Raw genomic sequence first — 22,706 nt, 5'->3', positions numbered from 1 at the left:
AGAGAGATTGAAGGACTTAACTTTTGGGATGAAAATAGGAAGCCTACAAGTGAAGACATCTTTACAAGCTTTGATACTAGCATCAACCCTTGCCAAAAACCAAATATAGTAAGTAAAACTAATAACATGATTTTCTTTACATTTTGCCCAGATATGGAAGGAAAAGCCATCTGATTTATGCTAAAATAATGAATAACTGATAATCCTAACTCGCTTTATGTAAAGTGGATACTACACTGATTCTACAATTAGAGGGTATGGAGTTACCCCTGATTTCTGCACAATGGGGTTCCCTGTTTCGGCATTTATAAGATCTTCAAGTTCCATATTATTTGAAGGCACAAGGATGAGAAAAAAGCTGCCCAAAACAATTGTTATTTTTGTTTGAAGATGATGCCCAAATTCTATAAAATGAGAAAATAAACAGATGGTATAAATCACTGTACATTTTATATACATTCAAACAGTATCTATCCAAGAAAATTGTTCGTTGAGGTTAATTTCAGAACCTCTAGAATTCTGATCTTTTGAGCATGAAAATGGATGATCCTTATTACCCAAATTGATCAAGGTGGCAGCCTGTGATTTTTAATCTGCAAAATGCAAAAAAAGGAAAAAAGGAAGGTACAGATGACGTCATGAAGTTTGAACAGCAATGGCTCATATTTTTTCCTTAGCAGCCTCAACATATTGCTCCGCGAGCTTTTTCACCTTATCACCTTCCTTGATGAGGAAATTAGCACTTTTGGCTTTGAAATGGTATTTCATAACTTTCTCGGCTGTTTTCCTAACAGCCCAACGATACTGTTCAACTGTGATCACACCGCTTTTGGACAGCGGCCTGATATGCTCTTTGATATAGGCTTCCACCTGCAAGAGTTAATTTGGATTAACATTCTCTAATACGAAAAAAACAAAAAAAAAAAGGTACAAAATGATTGGAAAGGAGAGAACGGGAATTGGGGTTGAAACTGTTTATGGACTCATCTTGGGGAAACCACATAAACCAGTAGGCTTTTGGATTAGAAAATGTTAATGGCTGGATATATCTGTATTTGGGAAAATATTACCAATGCAGTGAAAACACAGCACCCTTGTACCTTTCTAGATATAGAGCGACAGAGATCAGACTGCTGTTTAGTGTTGGGTTTTGCCTCTTTTCTCGGGGCATTCTCACTCGTCAAAGAATGATTTGGTGAATTTTCACCTCCAGAGGAGTTGTGATCAACAGGGAAACGGCCTCTGAGGTTATTTTCCGCACAGGACTCAGTCAAAAACTCGGACACCACAGCTGCTTTATCCGACCTATAATTTTCAGCCTCTCCAGGAATTATCTCTTCAGATGTTGCTTCCTTTTCCATGACTTTATTTGGCTCCTTTGACACATTGTCAGAAATCCTATTTACCAAAGGTTCTTTGTCCGGGCCATATAATTCTTCACACTCTGCAAAGGAAGGCTCTTCATCTCTTTCACCTTGAAAGGTTTTTTTTGGAGGACACTGACTATCCATCTCGACCTCCAAGATCGAACTTCCTGTGACTTTGTCTTTAGAGGCGGGGATATCCATTTGAGCCTCGGGGATCTCCAATCTGTCAGGATCATCTGTTGCTTCCTCATTTTTACAATTAAAATGATCTATGAAATCATCTTTCGAGTCCAGAGCATTACAAGTTTTTTCACAGATGGTGGAAAGTACCACCTTTATTTTTGAGTCCCCATCGTCTGGTTGTAACTTGGATGCTCTCAAAGCATTTGACATGCTGGAAGGACCAATATAGTCCTCATCTTCCAAATCATACTCAAAATCTCCATAAATGTCCAGCTCCGGATGAGAATCTATGTCAAATACATTCTCAAGGCCTTCCTCTCTGACCTCATCTTTCTCATCAAGGTCATTTTTCAATCGAAATGGACTGCTTGGGGGAGAATCGGAGAGAAGGCCAGCCAATTTCAGTGCAGCTTCGGCATTTTCACATGTTTCTGCAAAATCAAAGGATGCTTTTTTTACTGCTTGTTCTGCACCTTCAGCAGGTTCTGTCGTGGGAAAAGGGGCATCTGTTTCCAATGTTGTAGGCTTGCTGTTATTTGTACGCTGAGATAGCACTTGAGAACAAAGATTAAGATAAACCAGCTTGCTTTTTGATTTATTGCATATCTCCTTTTCAATATTAACTGCATCTGCAACAGCCAACTCTGTATCTGCAGTTCTACGAATAACAGGGAGATTTGCTTTCCTCAAGTAGTGCTCCGTAAGGCGATAGAGTTGTGCCTGTAAGATAAAGAATGAATTTTAATAATTTAGTTAAGTTGGGAAATAGAATATTTAAATTACTCTAGATTAATCTTATCCCAAAACATGGCAGATCGTGAAACTGCAAAGGATAACTGCTTATATATTAATCTAACAGTGCAAGATCATTGAAAAAGAAGTGTTGTAAATTTGGTATGTGCTAGTTTTAATTGTGAATAATTGATCTAACAATGCTATATCATTAAGAAAGAAATTTTGTAAACACGATATGTGCTAGTTTTACTTATGAAGAGCAAACTGTACTGGTGGTGAAAATGGAGATAAGATCCAGATCAGGACACGGGAATAGTAATAACGTTTTGGAATTTTCTGAAATTTATGACATGGATTGGAAAGGTGTGAAACTAACAAGCAGAACACATAAGAGTTAATTCGGAGACTGGCCATTCAAAAAAAATATATAGTTAATTCGGAGAGTAACATATGTTTGAAACATGACAATTGTTTTGACAATTTGTCTTTTGGTTCTTGAGAAATTCAATATAGCATAAACAAATGAACCCGAGTCCATAAGTCTACTAACACTCATCCGCAGAGATGCCCCAATAGAAATCTTATATCAAGTATAGAGAATGCCATACAATTTGTGAAAAAGGAAAAAGAAAAAAAGAGAGCCCTGACTAGAAGTAGTAGCACTTCGTTTCGTAACCATAAGATAAAAGCAGTACATTTAAAATATGATGCTGAAGATGCAATTAACAGAAGGTGCAAATATGTGAGCATAATGATATGTAGCTAACTGCGAAACAAAGCATTGCATGTCCATCAAACCAACCGCCATATTGGCCATGTATGGTGTTTGTGTTAAGGGTAATAAATATTAAAATATCTAAAGGTAAAATATGAATTATGAGAAAAAAATGCATGCCAAGATAGTTGTAGATTTCCAAAGCTAATAAAGATTCAAAAGAAACGATATTGACAACTACATATGATAATCCAATCTGTCGTGGCCTTCTTGTTATGGATTAACATAAAATAGCAATTCCATTACTTGGCAAATCTCTCATATGAAAGTAACTCATGAACAATAATGAATCAATTCATAGTTTAGTACCCAGTCTATGCCACTGCCATCACATACCTGCCTAACTGATACAGGCACTTTACTATGGTGAATCGGTGCCAGTACCGGTCTCATATCTGTAGGCAGCTGCACCTACACACATCAATTTGTCAAAAAAAAAAATTGAATTAGATGGACAAGAATAAAAAAAACTAAAACCAAATGGCAGTCCAAAAAATTATCTACTTTAAGTTTCAGAAAGGCATTAACATACTAATAGGGGATAGTTTCGTTTGAGAACGGTGTTTTCTTCCTGTTTCTCTTGAGTTGCATCCTTACTTGTTAAGGCAGTCTTTCTAGCAAGAACCTCCAGGGCCCACTTCCTTTTATCACTCTTAACATCATCAGACTTACCAGGATTTTCCTTCGTAGTTTGTGAACTCCCTTTGGAACCATTTGACATTAAAATGGAGGTTGGTCCTCCCGTCAGTCCATCTGGATATGCTTTTCTATGAGAAGCTTCCCCTTTGAAGCTTGGAGAATTGCTATTTTTAGCTGTATTACCAGACGAGGGAGCTCTATCTTGTGATGAGGTCCTGGAAATTGGCATAGAGACCTTTTCAGACACGTTGCTTAACTTCTGCACTGTATTCTGTTCGTTGTTACCAACCACAGGTAACTCTGTAAGAGCAGAAAGTGGCTTAATATCTTCCTTCCTTGGGAAAACAGATGTATCAGCTAAATATAATCTTGAAAGAATTGAATCCTTAGGCTCTTGTTTCATCTCCAAACTCTCCGAGCATGTACCAGAGCCCCTCTTAAGAAGGTCAAGAACTGACTGCAGAGTCTCAACTTTTTCAGCCTTAGTTTTCATACAGCGATGCTTCCAAAACTCAACTTCCCAATCCCTATCCCATGCACGTCGCCGCTTTCCACCGGTTGTTCCATATATTTTTTTAGTTAAGTTTTCACGTATCTTTCCTTTTTGGAGCATCAACTTCTTTGCTCTTACAATAGGAGGACTGCTTTTCCTAACCGGTTCATTTGTGGGTCTTGCTACTGCAGCCCTGAATGCCGATAAAAGCTTTATATCAATAGTATCATTCTTGCCGGAATCTTTTGAAGCTTTATCACGAACGGCTTCTCTTATTTCTTGCCTTAGTTTCTGAACTAGCAATGATGACTCTTTGTCGTCTGCAACTCTTCGCATGATCTTTTTCATTCTCAATCCAACGGTAGTGTCTCTTTCTTCTGTGGATTCACCTGCAGCGCTTGGGCATGTGGACCCACCCATGGAAAATCTACGGTCAACTTCCTGAACTATGCTTATGATCTCCGAAGCAGTAATTTCCTTTTCAGGAACATGCCTAGTCTTATTTTTAGAAACTGCTGCCAGTTTGGAACATCTTTGAGGGCCATCTGAAGAAGCAGAAGTATCGATTCGGCGCTTCAAAGGGAAAATCTGAGACATCCCATCTGATCTGGCTTTCTTTGTGGGAACCTCGGGTTCCATTTTGATGTCCGTGTCACTTTCCTTACGTCCAATACAATCACTCATATGAACGCCATCTCTAATAGAAGGGAAAATTAAAAGACAAGAATATATATTGGATTGTTTTTTGAATGGCAAAAATATCATTAATAAAGACCAAGATGGTCAAATACAAGGAAAGAGGGAAAAAAACAAATTACACAACCAAATGAAAAGGACTATATATTATGGATAGATATGGGTATCCTAAAGCAGTAAAAGGAAAACGGAATTTCAAACTGAAAAAAGTTGGGCTTATTTAGGAGACAGAGGGACAACCAATTGTCATTTTATCAGAAAATGAATAAATCACAAGATACACCAGCGTGATTAATAGTTTCAGAAGAACTTACAAATGTGTAAGCTGCAAATATCACAAAAGAAAGTGCCTTTGGATAGAATCTCAATTCATCTAATGTGCATTTAGGAATTGTAGGCCCTATGTACAATCGTGTTAATGAGACGATGCAAACAGTGAACACAAACAGGAAACATGAGAAAAAACAAAAAAGGGTGGGTGAAAACAAGAACAAAGGTTGCAGCAGACAATCGTTTAAGAACTACATTTAGAAACATCTAGGAAGAGTTTGGGAAGTGACAAGTGCTTAGGAAAAGAATGTGGAACATTTCAAAAGCTAGGGACACCCAAGACCCAATCTAACAAATGCAAACATATTTGAAGCCTGTGACACAGGAATGCCTGGACTATTCACTGTGAATCCAAAAGATCTGAAATATTTTTTTATTTGAAAGATAAGATCTTCTGAAACATTAGAAAAGTATTTCACAGATGCTTCGCAAGCATTTCAGTCATTTTTTGCAAGTTTTTCACAAGCATTTCACGGACACTTATAAGATGCCTCCAAGTAAATAATGAAAACAAACTGCTTTTGTTTTGGGAATGCCTTCCCCATAAGCAGATTTCTCACGGCTACAGAGCTCTCTTACGATCAGAACATGGGAAAAACACATTTTCTTAGAGTTTTGTGCAAAGGTCTTCATAATTTCGTATTCCTAGGGTTTCACCCATCCCACTCTTTTTCTATGGCCTCAAGAACTGCAAATCCATTCTTTCATCGTTGCTTTAAATATATCAAGATTTACTTCCTTGTTTCTGTGATGTGTAAATACAGAAACAGACACAAACATGGATTGAAGGAGAAGTGATATGACTTGCATTTTCGAAATCCAGGATACAAATACATACACAGGAACATGGAGAGAAATTGTTAAGCATTCGGAAAATAAAGAACCTAATACAATAGGATGCAGTTAAACTCTATCCTATAAGTATATTTACAGAATCTGCCTATCCAATATTAGTATAAATATCTCAATATCAAATCATGTTGACACCCCTTAAGTACATTCAAGCATCAGGGTATCCTAGCTGCCTTCCTGAAATGGTTTCCTTTAAAACATTCAGATAATTTGTGTTCCTTACTCACATTAAGTAGATGATGTTTCCACCAGGGTTATCTCCAAAGAGTGATTTCAATGGATCAGGAGTAAGTTGGGAGTGTCAGGCCTCATTACCCTACTTTGGGGGAGGGTAAGCCATTTTTGTTGTATTTTTTTCTTTCTTTCTTTTTTTTTTTTTTGTGTGAGTGTGTGTGTGTGTGTGGTGGTGGGGTAATAAGAGCCAATGGAAATTTTCCTAAGTGGAAAAGGGTGATAATACCAAAACTTACTCGTTGTTCTTATTCATGCCCCTAGCTCTTCATAACACTCCCTCATGATATTTTATCTCCTACTAGCTAACCGACATGGGCTTGTTCATTCCCTTACCAAAGGTCCTTCCAAAAAGCTATTCCTATCCCTTACAATCACCATATATCTAATTCCCTTAATAAACTCTCGTACCATCTCTCTCTCTCTCTCTCTCTCTCTCTCTCTCTCTCTCTCTCTCTCACACACACACACACACACACACACACACACACACACACACACACACACACACACACACACACACACACCAAGCACACAGCCTCTTCCTCTAACAACAAAACTACTAGCCCCACATACCCGCACTTCCACAAAGACCCAAGGAGCTATTTTCCAATAAGCTATGAACATGAATGAGATCACCCAAAATGGGGTGTCTACACATATCTACACCTAGTGCTATGTCTATGTAGGTAGAAAGCAACTTGTAGAAGTAGGTTCTAACGATGATTTACTTCAGACAAAAAAATTGTTGACTGCCATGCCAGTTATGGTATTGGGCTAGCAGGTTTTGTTTCTTTGTTTTCACGAGTAGTATTTAGTGTGTTTTCTATCTTTTGGAATGGGCATTTGGTCCATTTATTCTTTGATTAGGGTCATGCTACTAAGTCGTACCTTTTTCTTAATGAATCTCTTGTTTCACATTAAAAATGGAGATGATATCCACACTCGCTTGTTTCAATAATGACAATCCTGTATATTTTACCTTTTTAATTTGTTGTCATTTACAATCCCCCAAAAAACAACTATCAATAGCTAATCAGAAAAGTGTTAAAGAGAGATAGTGCCATTACAAAAAAAACAAAGAAGTCCAGGTATCATCTCCGTTTAAAAATAACAACAATAGCAATGTGTCCATGTGAAAACACATGGCATGCATGTTCACGCATATGTGGGTTTTTGAACCCAATAGTTTGGACATTATAGCATCACACAGAAACCTGCAAGATTCCCCATATTAGTTGCCTTCAATTCTACGCAATCTAACTAATGATGGAATGAGGGAAGTTAACAATCAAGAAGCTATATACGATAAAAAGGAAATAATGAGGTCGTCGAGTGACTGCTGACCTGGATTTCTCTGTTTTTTTTCTTTTCACACTACCAACTTCCTGAATCTTCTGATGCGTATCTCCAACCTCATTCTCATTAGCATCGATAGCCATCTTGTCAACTGTAAAATTTTTAACAGAAAGGCCAATGAGATGCAGTCTGAAAAGTGTCAAAATATAAAAGCTTCATATATGTACATAGCTAAAAAACTAGGCTTGCCCATTTAGGTTACAGAAGTGATCAAGAAAGGGAATAAGTATATATATATATATATATATATATATATATATATATATATATATATATATGAGGAATAAGATTGTGCGGTCGGCCGCACCTAAGCTTGGTGCGGTCGAGGGCCCCAAACTCATGTGGGCCCACTTTGTTAGGATGATCCAAAGCATTCATTTGAAAGGCCCTTACATAGATGGGGCATGTACAAAAAATCAGCTCCATAGGATCATCCTAACCCATCCATTTGTGGAGGTCAAAATGGACAGATACCGTTTGCCACAAATCTGCCCATTTTTGCCCTCCACTTTTGGAGGGGTTAGGATGATCCAATGGACCTGATTTTTTGTACACACCCTATCTATGATGGGGCCTTGCAAATGAATGGTTTTGATCAACACAAAAAATGTGGGACCCATGTGTTTGGGCCCTCGACCACACCTAAGCTATATATATATATATATATATATATATATATATATATATATATATATATATATATATATGAGGAAACTGTTGGTGAGCTTAAGCTCACCAAACTTATGGTGAGCTAGCTTACCCAATCACATGGGGGCCCACTTTGTTAGGATGATCCAAAGCATTCATTTGAAAGTCCCTTACATAGATGGGGGGTGTACTAAAAATCAGCTCCATAGGATCATCCTAACCTCTCCATTTGTGGAGGACAAAAATGGACAGACACAAATCTGCCCCATTTTTGTCCTCCACAAATGGAGGGGTTAGGATGATCCTATGCAGCTGATTTTTGGTACACCCCCTATCTATGATAAGGCCTTGCAAATGAATGGTTTGGATCACTCCCCAAAATGTAGGACCCATGTGATTGGGCAAGCTAGCTCACCATAAGTTTGGTGAGCTCACCAACAGTTTCCTCATATATATATATATATATATATATATATATATATATGGGGAAAGTGATTGTGAGCGGCCCCTCATATAAGCTTATATGAGGTGACCGCTAAAAACATGGTGTGCCCACATTTTTGGCGTGATCCGAACCGGTCATTTGATAGGCCCTGACATAGATAGGGGGTGCCCAAAAAATCAGCTCCATAGGATCATCCCAACCCTTCGAACTGTGGAGGTGAAAGAGGGGAAAATGGACGGGAAAGTGGGCAAATTTATACCCGCCCATTTCCCCCTCTTTCTCCTCCATAGTTCGAAGGGTTGGGATGATCCTATGGAGCGGATTTTTTGGGCACCCCCTATCTATGTCAGGGCCTATCAAATGACCGGTTCGGATCACCCCAAAAATGTGGGCCCACCATGTTTTTAGCGGTCACCTCATATAAGCTTATATGAGGGGCCGCTCACAATCACTTTCCCCTATATATATATATATATATATATATATATATATATATATATATATATATATATATATATATATATGAGGAAAAGGAGGGTGCGGTCGAGCGCACCTAAGCTATATATATATATATATATATATATATATACACCACTTGCTTCCAGTTACCTGATAAAGAAGATGCTTCTGAAGGGTTATTCTGATGTGTATCACCACTACCCACTTGATTATCAGTCACATTGCTGCCCATCTTGTCAACTTAAAAAAATGAAGAAAAAATGCAATGAGAGGCAGCAAACATGCTAAATGCGCATAGTGGCTGTTTGGTTTGCGGATAGGAAAGCGGGAATAGAATCCTGCACATCCCCGTTTTCAACCCCAGAACGGGAGTGAGACGAAATTGTGAAAAAATGAAGAAAAAATGCAATGAGAATGCAGCAAACATGCTAAATGCACATAGTGGCTGTTTGGTTTGCGGATAGGAAAGCGGGAATAGGAATCCTACAATCCCCGTTTTCAACCCCAGAACGGGAGTGAGACGAAATTGTGATCACGCACAGTTTTCGGGAATAAGTGGGAAAAGAGGGGTGAGTGGGACTCACAATTTTAATATTTAAGTACAACCAAACAGCAGATATGCAGGATCCAGGAGTTCCCACATATCCCATCCAAAAATCAAATAGCCCCATAATGTTTCACCCCTCTACCAAACAAAAGACTAGTCTTGTAGTTAGGATAAGAAAATCATTAGAAGGGTATAATTAACTGATACCAAACTCATTTTTAATTACCTGGCAAAGAAGACCCCATGCATAAACCCAGATCAAGATCAATATTTGATTCTCTTTCAGATGATCCACTCATAGCACTGAAGGAATCAAATAAAAGAGGCCGTGACACTTTACACCCATCAGAACTACTTGGTTTGCACAGTGGTTTATCAACACTATTAGTCTGGTGAAAAGAATCTCCAGGTGAAAAGAATGATGCATCTAGTGACAAGGACAATGCCAATGATTTTTCCTGTGGATCAATATTCGGTTGTCCAAGAGTCCCATGGAATGACATGTCGAAGGCAATTTCAGAATTGTCCACATTCTCCCGAACAAAAGCACTGGCAGTCTCATCTTTAACAAAAATTGAGCTACTAAAATCACTCTCTTTTAGTTGCATTTCCAGCTTGGCACTACTGGCATCAAAATTATATGAAGATTTTCCAGTTTCTTCATCCTTGTTATAATCTAGTGTAATCTCCGATAGAAAACCCTCACCAGCTTTAGTCCGCTGTTTTTGTTCAACCATTGAGACAACCAAGGCAGTCTCTCCGGCATCGGCAACTGTTACCGATACCTTCCCAGAAAAAGCGGTCTCAAAAGAATGTTCAAGATTTCCAATTTCCTGACCACACTGCTGCTCGTCCAGTCCTTGTGTCGTAACGGCATCAGATTTCTGTGGCACTTCATCAATTATGCACCTAAAGGAAGACCCAAAAGCGGGAAATAAGAAAAAAAAGTACCACTCTCATTCATTATTGACTGGAAAGAGCAAGGAAATAACAGTTGACAGTGCATACACTTTTAAATAATTGATAAAGTCTGTGACCAACACTATCTGCATTCTTTTGAATTACCTTGGGCACAACCATGAATTCTCAGATGTATTTTCTGCATCAAATGCCACACAGAAAGCATGATACCTGTTTCCATGCAAGGCAAGATGTCAGTTAGCATAAAATAAAAATTGATGGAACAACACTTCAAATTTCAAAACAAAAGGAACATAAATATATATATATATATATATATATATATATATATATATATGGGATTCGGATTAAGATATAATGAGTTTTTAACTATTAAAAGCGTGCGTTAATATCCAAAGCCCCTTGTGCTGTCACAGGGACAATCCATAGTTGAGTTTTAAGGACTATAAGACACATGAAGAGGTTGACAGCACCATCAACAGTCCTTCAGTAGTCACCTACAGAATCAGCTCCGTTAACTAAGTCACTAACTATATTGATGTGCCATTGTGCTATCACAGGGACAATTCATAGTAGGAAGAAAGACTAGAAGACACGAATAGGAAGATGGAAACAAGCATATGTATGATATTAGAGTTCTGCCACAATCTATCTAATTATTTAAACATGAAGTCCTCGAAAAAGCATATGTATGATAATAAGTGACGAGGCCCTAACTCCTAAGTAGCTCTTCTAAGAAAATGTATATACCATATGTCACACGAATCACAAGCAATTGATGTATCAAGTGTTGAATCTTCTTCAGCTGTTGTCAGTGCACTTCGTACCTTGCAACCATCACCATCCAAACAGATAACCGCCTAGAAGATGAAAACAATATAAAAATGAGATGATAGATAAATAAAACAAGTAAACAACACATTGAAAATACTACAAATAGAATATCATTATTACATCTTCATCGATATAGTATGATGGAAAGGAGAGGGTATTGTTCTTCCCTTGAACGCACCAATCATCATCTCTGTAGATAAACAATTGTAGGACAAGTTAGTGAAACAAAAAATAGTTAAAGTAATTTTGTACTTGGATACTCATTTACAAGAAGCATAGGTTAAAGTAAATTCCCTTGACACTCGTGTCCATGTCCACAAATCATAAGTTAGGCAAGAAAGGAAGAGAAGATGCAGTGCAATCTGCTTGAGGAAGAAGAAAGATTCTTGACCGAAGCAGTCACAGAGGAAACTGACAAAGAACAGACGAAATCCCAGCATATTTTGTACTTGACCCACCATTTTCTCCAATCGGGTGAGTGTAAATCTCCAATTACCAAGTAAATAGTAATGAAAAGCTGCATATACTCGAGGTTAGTGTACTACTGTAATTACGCAAAGAGGGTTTGGTTGCGTTGGTTGTTTTCTCTCATTTTCTGTTTGAAATTGTTCAACTATGTGGTTATGGCCATATGTTGAGTCCAATTTTTAGCCTATGAGATCATCGTGGAGACAACCGGATTCACGCTGATATGACAAGCAGAATCGACGAGTGTCTGAAATGCATGCATCTCATATTCATGTGAGATGTCCCCACTTGCTACGAACCAACTCACTCATATTATGTAACGTGGGGTGTCCCCTGTTGCATACCAGTTCATCAAAAAATTGAATTATTTGTGATTTTCAAAGTGGTTGAGGGCATAACCCATTGATTTGAATTGCTTTCTTTTTCAAATCTGGATTTTACTACATGAGTGTGAACTTAGACAGGCATTTGGGGGGGGAAGGGGACCTTTACATGAGGAGCTTCTTTTATAAACTGCATAATAAGAACATATCATGGAGTCCCGTGATACTATTGATAATCATGGGTTGAATGATGTAAGATGTTTCTACTAATCATGGAAGTAGCTGATTTAACTACGTCAAATCATTTAAGAAAAAAAATAGGATAGAAATCATTTTGGAGAGTTGAGTAGTCATGTTAAAAGCACATTGGAGCAGTCATTGAATTGTCAACTCATTTGGCTAACTGATTTTTTTGAACTGGTATTTGGCTAACTGATTATGTGCATGAAAGTATAAGTCAAATAAATTTAAAGCAATCTCATTCCAGGGTTTCATCCAAACAGCATAAAACTGCATCCTTGAAAATTGAAAGATGCCATCCGAACAGCATATTTTATAATCCAGGATTTTAAAATCAGTATTTTTTAAATCAGTGAATTTGAAACTTTCAGTAAACGCTAGTCAGTCTACCCAAATTCCAAACAGCCCCTAAAACAACTCCTAAATTAAGTCAATTAAGAAAGAAAAATAATATCCATTGTTCTTTTACAGAGCCCAAAAAAAAAAAAAAAACCTTAAACACATCCTAACAACTTATTAGAAATCACCAAAGTCTTCATACACGAAAACAACACACTCCAAAATCACAACAAAAAAACACACCACTAATTTCCAACCTAAACAAAGCCCTAACCACTCCAAAATCACAATAAAAAAAAACTAGGGGGCCATTTGGATACGCGTATTTTAGAATCCTTGATTTCCTCAAAATTGTAGTTGGGAGACAAGAGAAGAAAGAGAGCAGCAGTCGGTTTCTGATTTCTAGCCCTTCTTTCCGACAACAAGAGAGCTGGCCATCGTCCCATGTTTCCAGGTTTTAGAAATCACAGGATACGGGAGAGATTTCTAAAACCTAGTTTTCTTACTTAAAATCCAAGAAACGCTGCCAGGATAGCATACCAACAGCTTGATCATGACCCTCTTTTACACTGTTTTCAAACTAAAACCTGGATTGTAAAATCCGCATATCCAAACGGCCCCTAAGGTGTTGCCCTGTTTTTTCCCTTTTCTGTCCTAACCAAATGGACCCACAGAAACAACTCAAACCAACTCCTAAATTCCTGAAAAAATCCATAATTATTGGAAATAAAAAAATGAGGTTCCCAAGTCACATGCTGTATGGACAAGTGGGGACGCTGGATCACATATAATGGCATCAATTTCAAGTGTATTTTCTGCTGGAGTTACTCTCCACATCCTTGCACGATGACTGTTTTAGGTTTGCATGATCCACATCACTGTCAAAAAATAAGAAAAGGAAAGAAAAGATAATGCAGTGGATCTAAGAACTTGAAGGATCCCAAAACTAGAAATAGATCATTCCAAGAAATAGAGGCAAGGATGTAAGCGTTCCCATTAATGCAAAGATGCATCAAAATGTTCTCAAAAGTTAGATATGAAAAATAAAATAAAAAACTACCTGGAAAGTGAGTCTTCCACTACCTTGATGCTTCCAATTGTATCATATACCTTCAATTATTGAATGGAACACATGAATAAATTATATAAACTTGCACAAAAATTTAATAATTTGCTCAGGATAAGTTGAAGATTGGAATGTGCCGACAATTTTAGCAAGAAACTCAAGAGCAGGTAGTCCTATAAACCATGGTTTAAAGTTTAATTGTTAAAGGACTCGCACATTATCCAGCATATGCCCATCTGAATGCCAATAGTTCAAAATCATAAACACTCATCCCACCTTATTAAAATGGTTTTTTTTTTTAACAAAATCATTTGATTGGCCTGTCATTTGAATCCTATGATTTGGCCGACACTTCGAATTTATTGTCGACTCACGTGTCCAGCCGTGTCCGACACGACACCCGTGTCCACACATGTCGACACTCCTTTGGACACTTTTACTTGTATTGCTGGAAGTGTTAGACTTAATGTGGGTGTGTGGACATGTTTTTGTACTGTGTCAAGTGTGATATTCTGTTTTGTTATTGAATATTGTGTTTAACTCATTTAGACAACGTGTATCCTGTCGAAACTGGACACACAAATCCATATCCACAAATCATGATTACATATACTTTCTATCTTAGCCGTGTCCCCGTTTCTATAGTTTGGGGGTTTTCCGTGTCCGACACTCCATGTCCGTGTCGACACACGACACTCATGTCCGTGTCCACAAATCATAGTTTGAATCAGAGATTCATAACTTTCTTTTTAGATCTTCATTTTTTCTATTATTTTATGTTATTACTGTTTTCCCCTTCACATCACATAAAACATTAGGCTTTTCTATAGGTTTAGCGGCAGTTTCGAGATTTTAAAAAACCTAACAAAGAAAGCATATTTTACTCAATTTCCAACGTGAAAACTTCCAAACTTAGAAATTGATATCAAGACCATTTTTGTCATTTGGAAGAAGGAATAGATAATAAATGAGGAAGAAGAAAGAGGAATGAAAAGAGACAGTAGAGAAGAAAAAGAAAGAAAGCTATGTCACCTTTTCTATGTTGGATATTTAACTAACTTCACATTTATTAAAATTTGGAAATTGGGGCTTTTACTTTAACAAATATAATATTTTAGTTTGATAACTCAAAAAGGAAAATTCAGTTTTTGAAATAAAGCAGAGTAGAAATTATTTTGATGTACATAATGAGACTAGGAAAAAAAAAGAGCTTTATGTTTTATTCTTTTTCTTTTAACTGATTTCAATTATTTCTATGGGGTTTCAAATTTCAATGCTTTTTTTCTTTAAATTTTTCTCATAATATAAATTTAAAATTTCTAAATTCTTTTTCGTTTGGTTAAAAATGTAAAATGCATACTTCTCTCAATATTTGGTATCTTAATGCTTTTAATATTTTCCATGGTAGATGGTGCCGGCACTCCCTTGTTTTGATAATGGCACTCATCTCTTTGTTGTACACTTCTATGATCGGCTGATTTAAACCCTTTTTATGGGGTTTACGTGCTTCTTTGATTGTTTTTCATGATATTAAATTTCAAATTTTCAAATTACTTTTGTTAGGTTCAAAATGTCAAATCCAGTTTCCTTAATATTTGGTATGTAATATTTTTCATATGGGATATATGATAACAGCACTCCAAAATTTTGTTAATGGCATTCCTCTCTTTATTGTACACTATCCTGATTGGCTGTTGACAGCTTTTAGGAGTTGTAAAGCCTCTGACAGTCGAATTAAAAGTGTATAACAAGCGACTGCATATCATTTCCCTTTTCTATTTTTCATTTAATAGAAACAATAGCAAACGAGCCACCGCATTAAACTGCCCGGTCCAAAAGTTTGGTCGCCACGCAATTTGGTTCCAGTAAAATAAAAATTGAATCCAAGCTCTTGGCACTCTATTCTGTTCAAGAAGGTGACAAATCCTGGCAACAGTGACACCAGACAGCACAGAGATGGAACATGATAAATAAACTGTTTTCAAGCAGTTTCCTATAAAGAAAAAACAACGATAGAAATGGTCCAAGTTTTTAAGACCATCTCAGTCCTATAATGAAACTATTACCATTAAAAAAAAAAACGATAGAAAAATTAACACCATGTTGCAACACCAAAGTGTCTGGATGGAAATTTGCAAATCACTTACTGGAATACACGTGATCAGCTGAAATTCATTCTTGCAAAGTGGGCAGAGGTTGGTGATAGTGGCCCAGTTATCAATGCATGGGAAACAAAACCTGAGAATTAACACACAGAACCTGTGTTATCAAACCTAACATCCATTCTTCCCCAACACAATTTCCCACAAGTATACATGATAAAGAATGCGATCTTCAAACATGAAAAAAAAGAACTATAGTGACATGTGAAGAAACAAAAGTAAATGAAGTAGAAACTTGCATGAGTTCTGGTTAGTTTGAACCAAGGTTTAAAATTTCGGTTTCGGACCCTGAAATTTCGGTCAAAATCTGGTACAAAAGTCGGAATCAATATTTTATTCAATATTAAATTTCGGTAATTTCGGCCAAAATTTCGGTGAACTATTAAATTAATTTAAAAAAAAACAGATTTCTTGGGTCAAATTTCGGAAAAACCGAAATTTCGGCTGAATAAATGACCGTTTCGGTTTTTAGTGGTTTCGGTGTCGGTCTCCACCGAAATCCGAAATTTCGGTCGAAATTTAAAACCATGGTTTGAACTCATTTTACAGAATTAATGGTGTACACAAGACAAGAATGACGTAATTTTTATTTTTTTTGGACAAGAATGGTGTAAATGTGTAATAAAGGCAATCAAATTCAATTTCTCATAAAACACTCAAATGATTTACAGCAGATAATGACAATTGAGAAAAGTTAATATGGTAACGAATAAACCAATACGAGTAACTGTCAGAAGACAACTAGATACTGTAAAATTTTACTCATTAAGGGCCTGTTTGGATACCCCCTTGGATTTGGATATGGTTTGTTGATTTGGAAATCTATGGATTAGAAATCAAGGATTTCAAATCCACTGATTTGGAAATTGTTCCGTTTGAATGACCCTGTGAGGATTGTGATATTAAATCTAAGATTTGCAAATATCTTGTTTGGCTGACCCTTGAAGGAAACCTGTATAACAAACCACTAATCAGTACAACGCCCTAACCAGTATAATAAGCCTAACCCATATTGGGTCAGAACTGGGACTATGGTGACTTACGCTCAAATAGTGCCATGTGACTCATTTTGCCTTTAGTTTTCAATGGCTCAATGGTTCACCACAATGCTTAAGAAACTAAAAGATTTTTTTTTGCCCTGGCAGAAATGGGAAGGACGAAGGCCGGTCATTGGGTAATCAGATCGGACTGAGGATGTTGAGCATTTAACAAAAAAAAATTTTTTTTTTTAATGGTAGTGATCTTTCATTCCAACAAAGAGGGAGGACCGAGATGTTTTTTTTTTTTTTGGCTGTCTTTGGTATGATCCTTTAATGTAGGTTAATCAAACAGACCTCGTCTTTCATTTTGAATTAGTAGTAGCTAACGAAGAAGGTCCTGAAGCCAAAACCTCAGCATCTGATTTGGATCTATATCCTTCTCTGTTGTGTTATTCAAATTTTAAAGTGGAATTTATGAGAACAGATGCATCACGTCCCTGAAAAAGAAAAAGAAAAGGACCAAAGACCTTAATATTTCTTACGTAAACCCACCAAACAATCATCTCTAACCAAGGAAGAACAATAGACCATAGTAAAACCATGCAGGAAGCTTAATCTCTAACAACGATAGTTCGGAGTTTAGGAAAAAAACAAGAGACAACATAAAAAAAATAGTAAAAAGAGCAGCTTTCTTTAATGAATCTGTATTAGAGACTTGTAAAAAACCAAAACCAATTCCCGAAGCAGGAGAAGAAAGGCTTTTCAAGTCAGCTGGAAAGACGGGTAGGGGGGAGGGCTGGCCTGTGCAATGTAAAGAGAGAGCGAGAGGGAGAAGAGGATTAGCAGAGACAAGGTCGAGTGGTGCCGGCGGTCAGAATCGAAGAAGAATACTGAGGTGAATAGTCATTCTTGATCGAACAGCATTCCAAGTCAAACATTCAAGCGGTAGGCGTGTTTAGAGAGGGCTTGAGAGGGGGAGGGAGAAATGGAAGTACGAAAGATATGGAGATAATAGTAAAGGAGGAATATGATGGATTGATTTGACAAATTATCTGCCATGTCTAATCCCTAAGTCAGCCACAGCTAGCTGAAGCATCAGACCTATTTTCCTATTTATCCAGCTTTTTCGAAAAACATTAGTTTCGAATAAATGGGAGTAGATGGCACCCTTGGATATCAATTTGATAGTTAATGTTGAATATTACACAGTTTAGACTTTATGTCTGCAAGTCCGGCATATAAATGCCGTTAAGGAGCCAATCAATATGGGCTCCATCCTGCTAACGTCAATAAACATAAATTTATGCGACAAAATTACCACAAAAGATAAATATGCGCAATCCTAAACCAACTTAAGTCCTAACAAAAGTATGAAATTAAAAAAAAACAACATACGCCATTTCGCTGTATAAGATACCCCCCCCCCAACCAAAAAAAAAAAAAAAACCACCACCACCACCACAAACACCTCAGTTACAACATCAACATTGCCAACTTCTGTCACTGTAAACAATATTTTTAGGCAGGTCATATTAGTGAAATATTTACCGACAAAATAAAGATGAAACCCAAAAACTTAAAATTTCATGTGTGTAAATGTTACTATGAAACTAAACTAGAAGCAATTTAAATGAACAGTAGCTAGTTGATGTTTGTCTTAGCAAGTAACGGCATGATGGCTTGTGGTAGTTACTTATCACTGCATTTATTGGGAAAAAAAGAGAGAAAGATAATTGCTTCACGGTAACAACATTGAAATAGTGTAGAAGCTCAGAACATAGAAAATAAACTAATAACATTTCCAGGAATATACCAGTGATCACAGCAGTCCAGAACCCCTCTGTCAATGATAAGATCCATGCAGATTCCACATCTGTCATTCTCAAAAGCAGCAGCATCCTGCACATATGCACAATAAAAACTCTGATCACACATATGGGACATCACAGTCAGCAATCAAGCCCTTCCAACAGTTTCACTGTCTCTTATCAATTCTATGAAAATCTCTCGAGTATTCACTGTTTTATCATTTATCATTACTAATACAGAAATAGAAAGAGCCAAAGGTTCAAACTAACAAAAAAAAAAATGCAAAACAGAAAAGATAACCAAGAAGATGAAGATCAGCATTACAACAATGAGACCATAATATGCACATTCAGTCTCGACAACTGGGCAAAACTAATATACAGGTTATGGTGCATGCCACTCTGTGCACATAAGACACCAAGCACTGTAGCTTTAGATAAAATACCAAATCCAGTGGAAAATAAGAGGCAACCTCTAAGACAGGGAACCCTCTCACTTTGTTCATCCCTCTAGTCTGAGGGATTTCAATTTCAAACTCATCAATATCCAATGGTTACAAGTATCAGAATTATGTTAAGAAATCCTGGAATCATACGTAAAGGCCTACCATATTATTTTCTTACCAATGCATTCTCACTCCAGAAACCCATCTTTGAGTCTGGGAACTAGAAGCATTGCGTACCTGGTTTAATGTATTATAAAAGTACACTTAATGCACAACAATGTATATATAACTGAAAAAAAAATATATATATATATATATATATATATATATATATATATATATATATATATATATATATATATAGACACATTGATGCAGCCCAAATCGTAGGGCTGATTTATTTCCATTTTCCTGGATATCATTTAGGATAGATTTATTTCCGTTTTCATGCATGCCAATTAGGAGGCTTTCATTTCTATTTTCATGAATGGCCAAATAAGGCACATGCCCATTCTATGCATAGCTAATTAAGGTCGTTTAGGATTGAGTTTACTTTTTATGTGGGTTGCCATTAATACGGTAGTATCAATTTAGATGTTTTCTTTTTTTGACTTGCATGAGATTCCTTCTCTAGAATCCCTCATAATCTTTAAAATGAGGTGGATGAGACATGTAATGGGACTTCTAATTTTGATTATGAAATTAATGAATTGAAGAAAAACGTCCGTTCTTGGAGTTTTCTTCTTTTTCTCTCTATTTTGCTATCATAGGACTATGATTTCTAATTCTTGTGATTTATTTTCGCGCTTCTATTGTATGCAACTACATCATCTGGTATCAGAGCTTGAGTTTGCGATCGAGTATTCGTCGATGGACCAAGAATGAGGCAGATGGCTCGATCAACGGTTCAAGATGCGGTGGAAGAATCTCAAGAAGAGATCCTAGCACTGAGGAGGCAAGTGGAGGAACTCACGGGACAGTTGAGATCGGTCTGTGCTTCTTCTCAAGCCGGAAATGACGGATCAGACGTAGACACTGTGAGCCAACGTCAGGGATATCTTCCGCGACGACCAGCAAGGGCTGAGGCCACCGGAGGTAATTCTAGGCATTAGTCTCAAGTCTGGGAAGGTAACGCCAGACTTGAAACCATTATATTGTTACTTAGAGCAAGAAATCGTAGATTGGGAGTCACCGGCAATCTACGACGAATATTCTGATGAAGGATATATAATCCTTCCTAAAAGTTCAGACAATGAGTCACTTGAAGTGATGGTGGATGAGGGCCATAAAATAATGAACGAATGACCAAAAGATATTAGATCTGACAGTAAATTAAGGGGATTAATAGAGATTGAAAGGATGGGTGAATGGAAAAATATTCCGTCAATTTCTTTATCAGTTTATCTTGACCCATTTTTATTAGATCCTATATTGAACTCTACGGCGGTTACTTATGGCTTCAAGCTCATTAAAGATCTAGAAAGAATATATTTTTTTATCTTGGAAAGTATATAATGTGGTTGGATCAATTTCAGTTAATGATCTTTCTTCGTTACTTCAAAACTCGAGGACGAGTATTTTTTAACCATGGAAAAATGATGGAGGCGAATACCACTGAAAACATGTTTACTTTGAAAGATTCAAATCCGAGGATGGATTCTCTCCAACCCGGGGAGGCTGATGCAGCCCAAATCATAGGGCTGATTTATTTCTATTTTCCTGCATATCATTTAGGATAGATTTATTTTCATTTTCATGCATGCCAATTAGGAGACTTTCATTTCTATTTTCATGAATGGCCAAATAAGGCACATGCCCATCCTATGCATAGCTAATTAAGGTCATTTAGGACTGAGTTTACTTTTTATGTGGGTTGCCATTAATACGGTAGTATCAATTTAGATGTTTTCTTTTTTTACTTTTTATGTGGGTAGATGAGACATGTAATGGGACTTCTGAGTTTGATTATGAAATTAATGAATTGAAGAGAAACGTCCGTTCTTGGAGTTTTCTTCTTTTTCTCTCTATTTTGCTATCGTAGGACTACGATTTCTAATTCTTGTGATTTATTTTCGGGCTTCCACTGTATGCGACTACATCACATATAACCAACCCCTTTCTGCCCTTTGGTGCAATGATGGCCAGGGGTCAATCTCTGAACTCTGAAGACATGAATACTTTGACAATATTGAAATAGCAAGCAAGTGTTCTAAATTCACAGTTACCAATAGTACATAAACAAATAAATCTTAAAAACAAGTGGCAATTGAAAATTACAATTTCATCCCCAATTTGAAAGGCAGCTTCTTCTGAATTGACATTGCTGTTTAATTCCAGTTCCATTATGCTGTCTGTAGAAGCGTCTGTGTTCCACTTAATCTGCAAACAAAAGAGCGCAAAGAAAGAGCATCTTATGTTGCACGAGTTATTGATCCAGATCATCAGTAAAAGTGCACAAAAGCTTTAAATCCTCTAATGGACACCAAAACTACAATGCACAGCAAGGATTTATACTGCTCAGAAAGAATCTTCAATTAGAAAAAGAAAATGAGAGAGAGAGAGAGAGAGAGTGTGTGCATAGCACTATGAAATTACATTCCTTCCTCTTTAAATATAGCAATCCAGTGATTTGCGACTACAACAACGCAAAGAAAAGAAAATGACAATGAAATAAATTTAACAGGCAAAACATTAAATAATATGGAAAAGAAAAAGGAGATATATGTGCATCTAAATTCAAGAAATTTCAAATTGATCAGGATTGCATCTCTAGATTGCATTTTTCTGAATTTTGTCATCGTAATGTGATTTAAACGCGACTATCTCTTCCTACAGGTGCCACCTAAATAACTAGGGTTTTATGGGAACGGGACAATGGATTTTACGATAGATTCTATCGTTCGTCTACAAAAAATAAATGAGAAGAAATTGTAAGAAGCTGATAACAAAAGATTTGATTTTCAGGAATTCATAGCGGGGAAGAAATGAAAATTAGGGCAGAGCGTTACCTGAAGGTGGCGGTAACAGACATTCCTCTTTGATGACGAAGCAGAGGAAGAAACGGGGACTCTCCTCTCCCCTAATTCGCACTCTCTTTTTTGCTATCATTTCCCTTTATTAATCTCGATTCGCGAGTAAAAGTGGGGTCGTCTCGTCTCTTTTAGACATGACCTACCCATAGTCGGTCCCACCTAATGATCTAAATGACTAGGGTGGGAAAGGGAAATTATATCAGCACAACCATGTTTGATAATTTCACTATCACATCTTATCTGTTATTATTTAAAGAGCTGTGTCAATAGTTATTACTGTTCCCAAAAAACTCTTACAAAGAAATTAAAAAGGAAAGGACAACCTGTG

At 36.9% G+C, this 22,706-nt stretch overlaps 1 protein-coding gene across 1 annotated transcript; it reads right to left on the bottom strand.

Annotated features, from left to right (window-relative positions):
• Window positions 1-347: 347 nt before the first annotated feature.
• LOC143890489 (RING/U-box protein) lies at window positions 348-22,472 on the bottom strand. Its single transcript, XM_077395196.1, has 15 exons — window positions 22,355-22,472; window positions 21,624-21,725; window positions 18,906-18,991; window positions 16,098-16,188; window positions 13,945-13,994; window positions 11,635-11,704; window positions 11,431-11,540; window positions 10,825-10,890; window positions 9,986-10,668; window positions 9,363-9,452; window positions 7,649-7,751; window positions 3,593-4,889; window positions 3,397-3,471; window positions 1,101-2,270; window positions 348-870 (listed from the first exon to the last, which is right to left on the bottom strand). Exons 2-15 carry the CDS (start codon window positions 21,687-21,689, stop codon window positions 661-663), a joined length of 4,167 nt encoding a protein of 1,388 aa, XP_077251311.1. The 5' UTR covers window positions 21,690-21,725; window positions 22,355-22,472; the 3' UTR covers window positions 348-660.
• Window positions 22,473-22,706: the final 234 nt, after the last annotated feature.

The sequence above is a fragment of the Tasmannia lanceolata genome, unplaced genomic scaffold, assembly GCF_043159265.1.
Source record: "Tasmannia lanceolata isolate RefF3 unplaced genomic scaffold, GAP_Taslan_0.1 ptg000013l, whole genome shotgun sequence".
NCBI classification, from domain to species: domain Eukaryota; kingdom Viridiplantae; phylum Streptophyta; class Magnoliopsida; order Canellales; family Winteraceae; genus Tasmannia; species Tasmannia lanceolata.
This window is presented reverse-complemented; position numbering and strand designations above follow the sequence as displayed.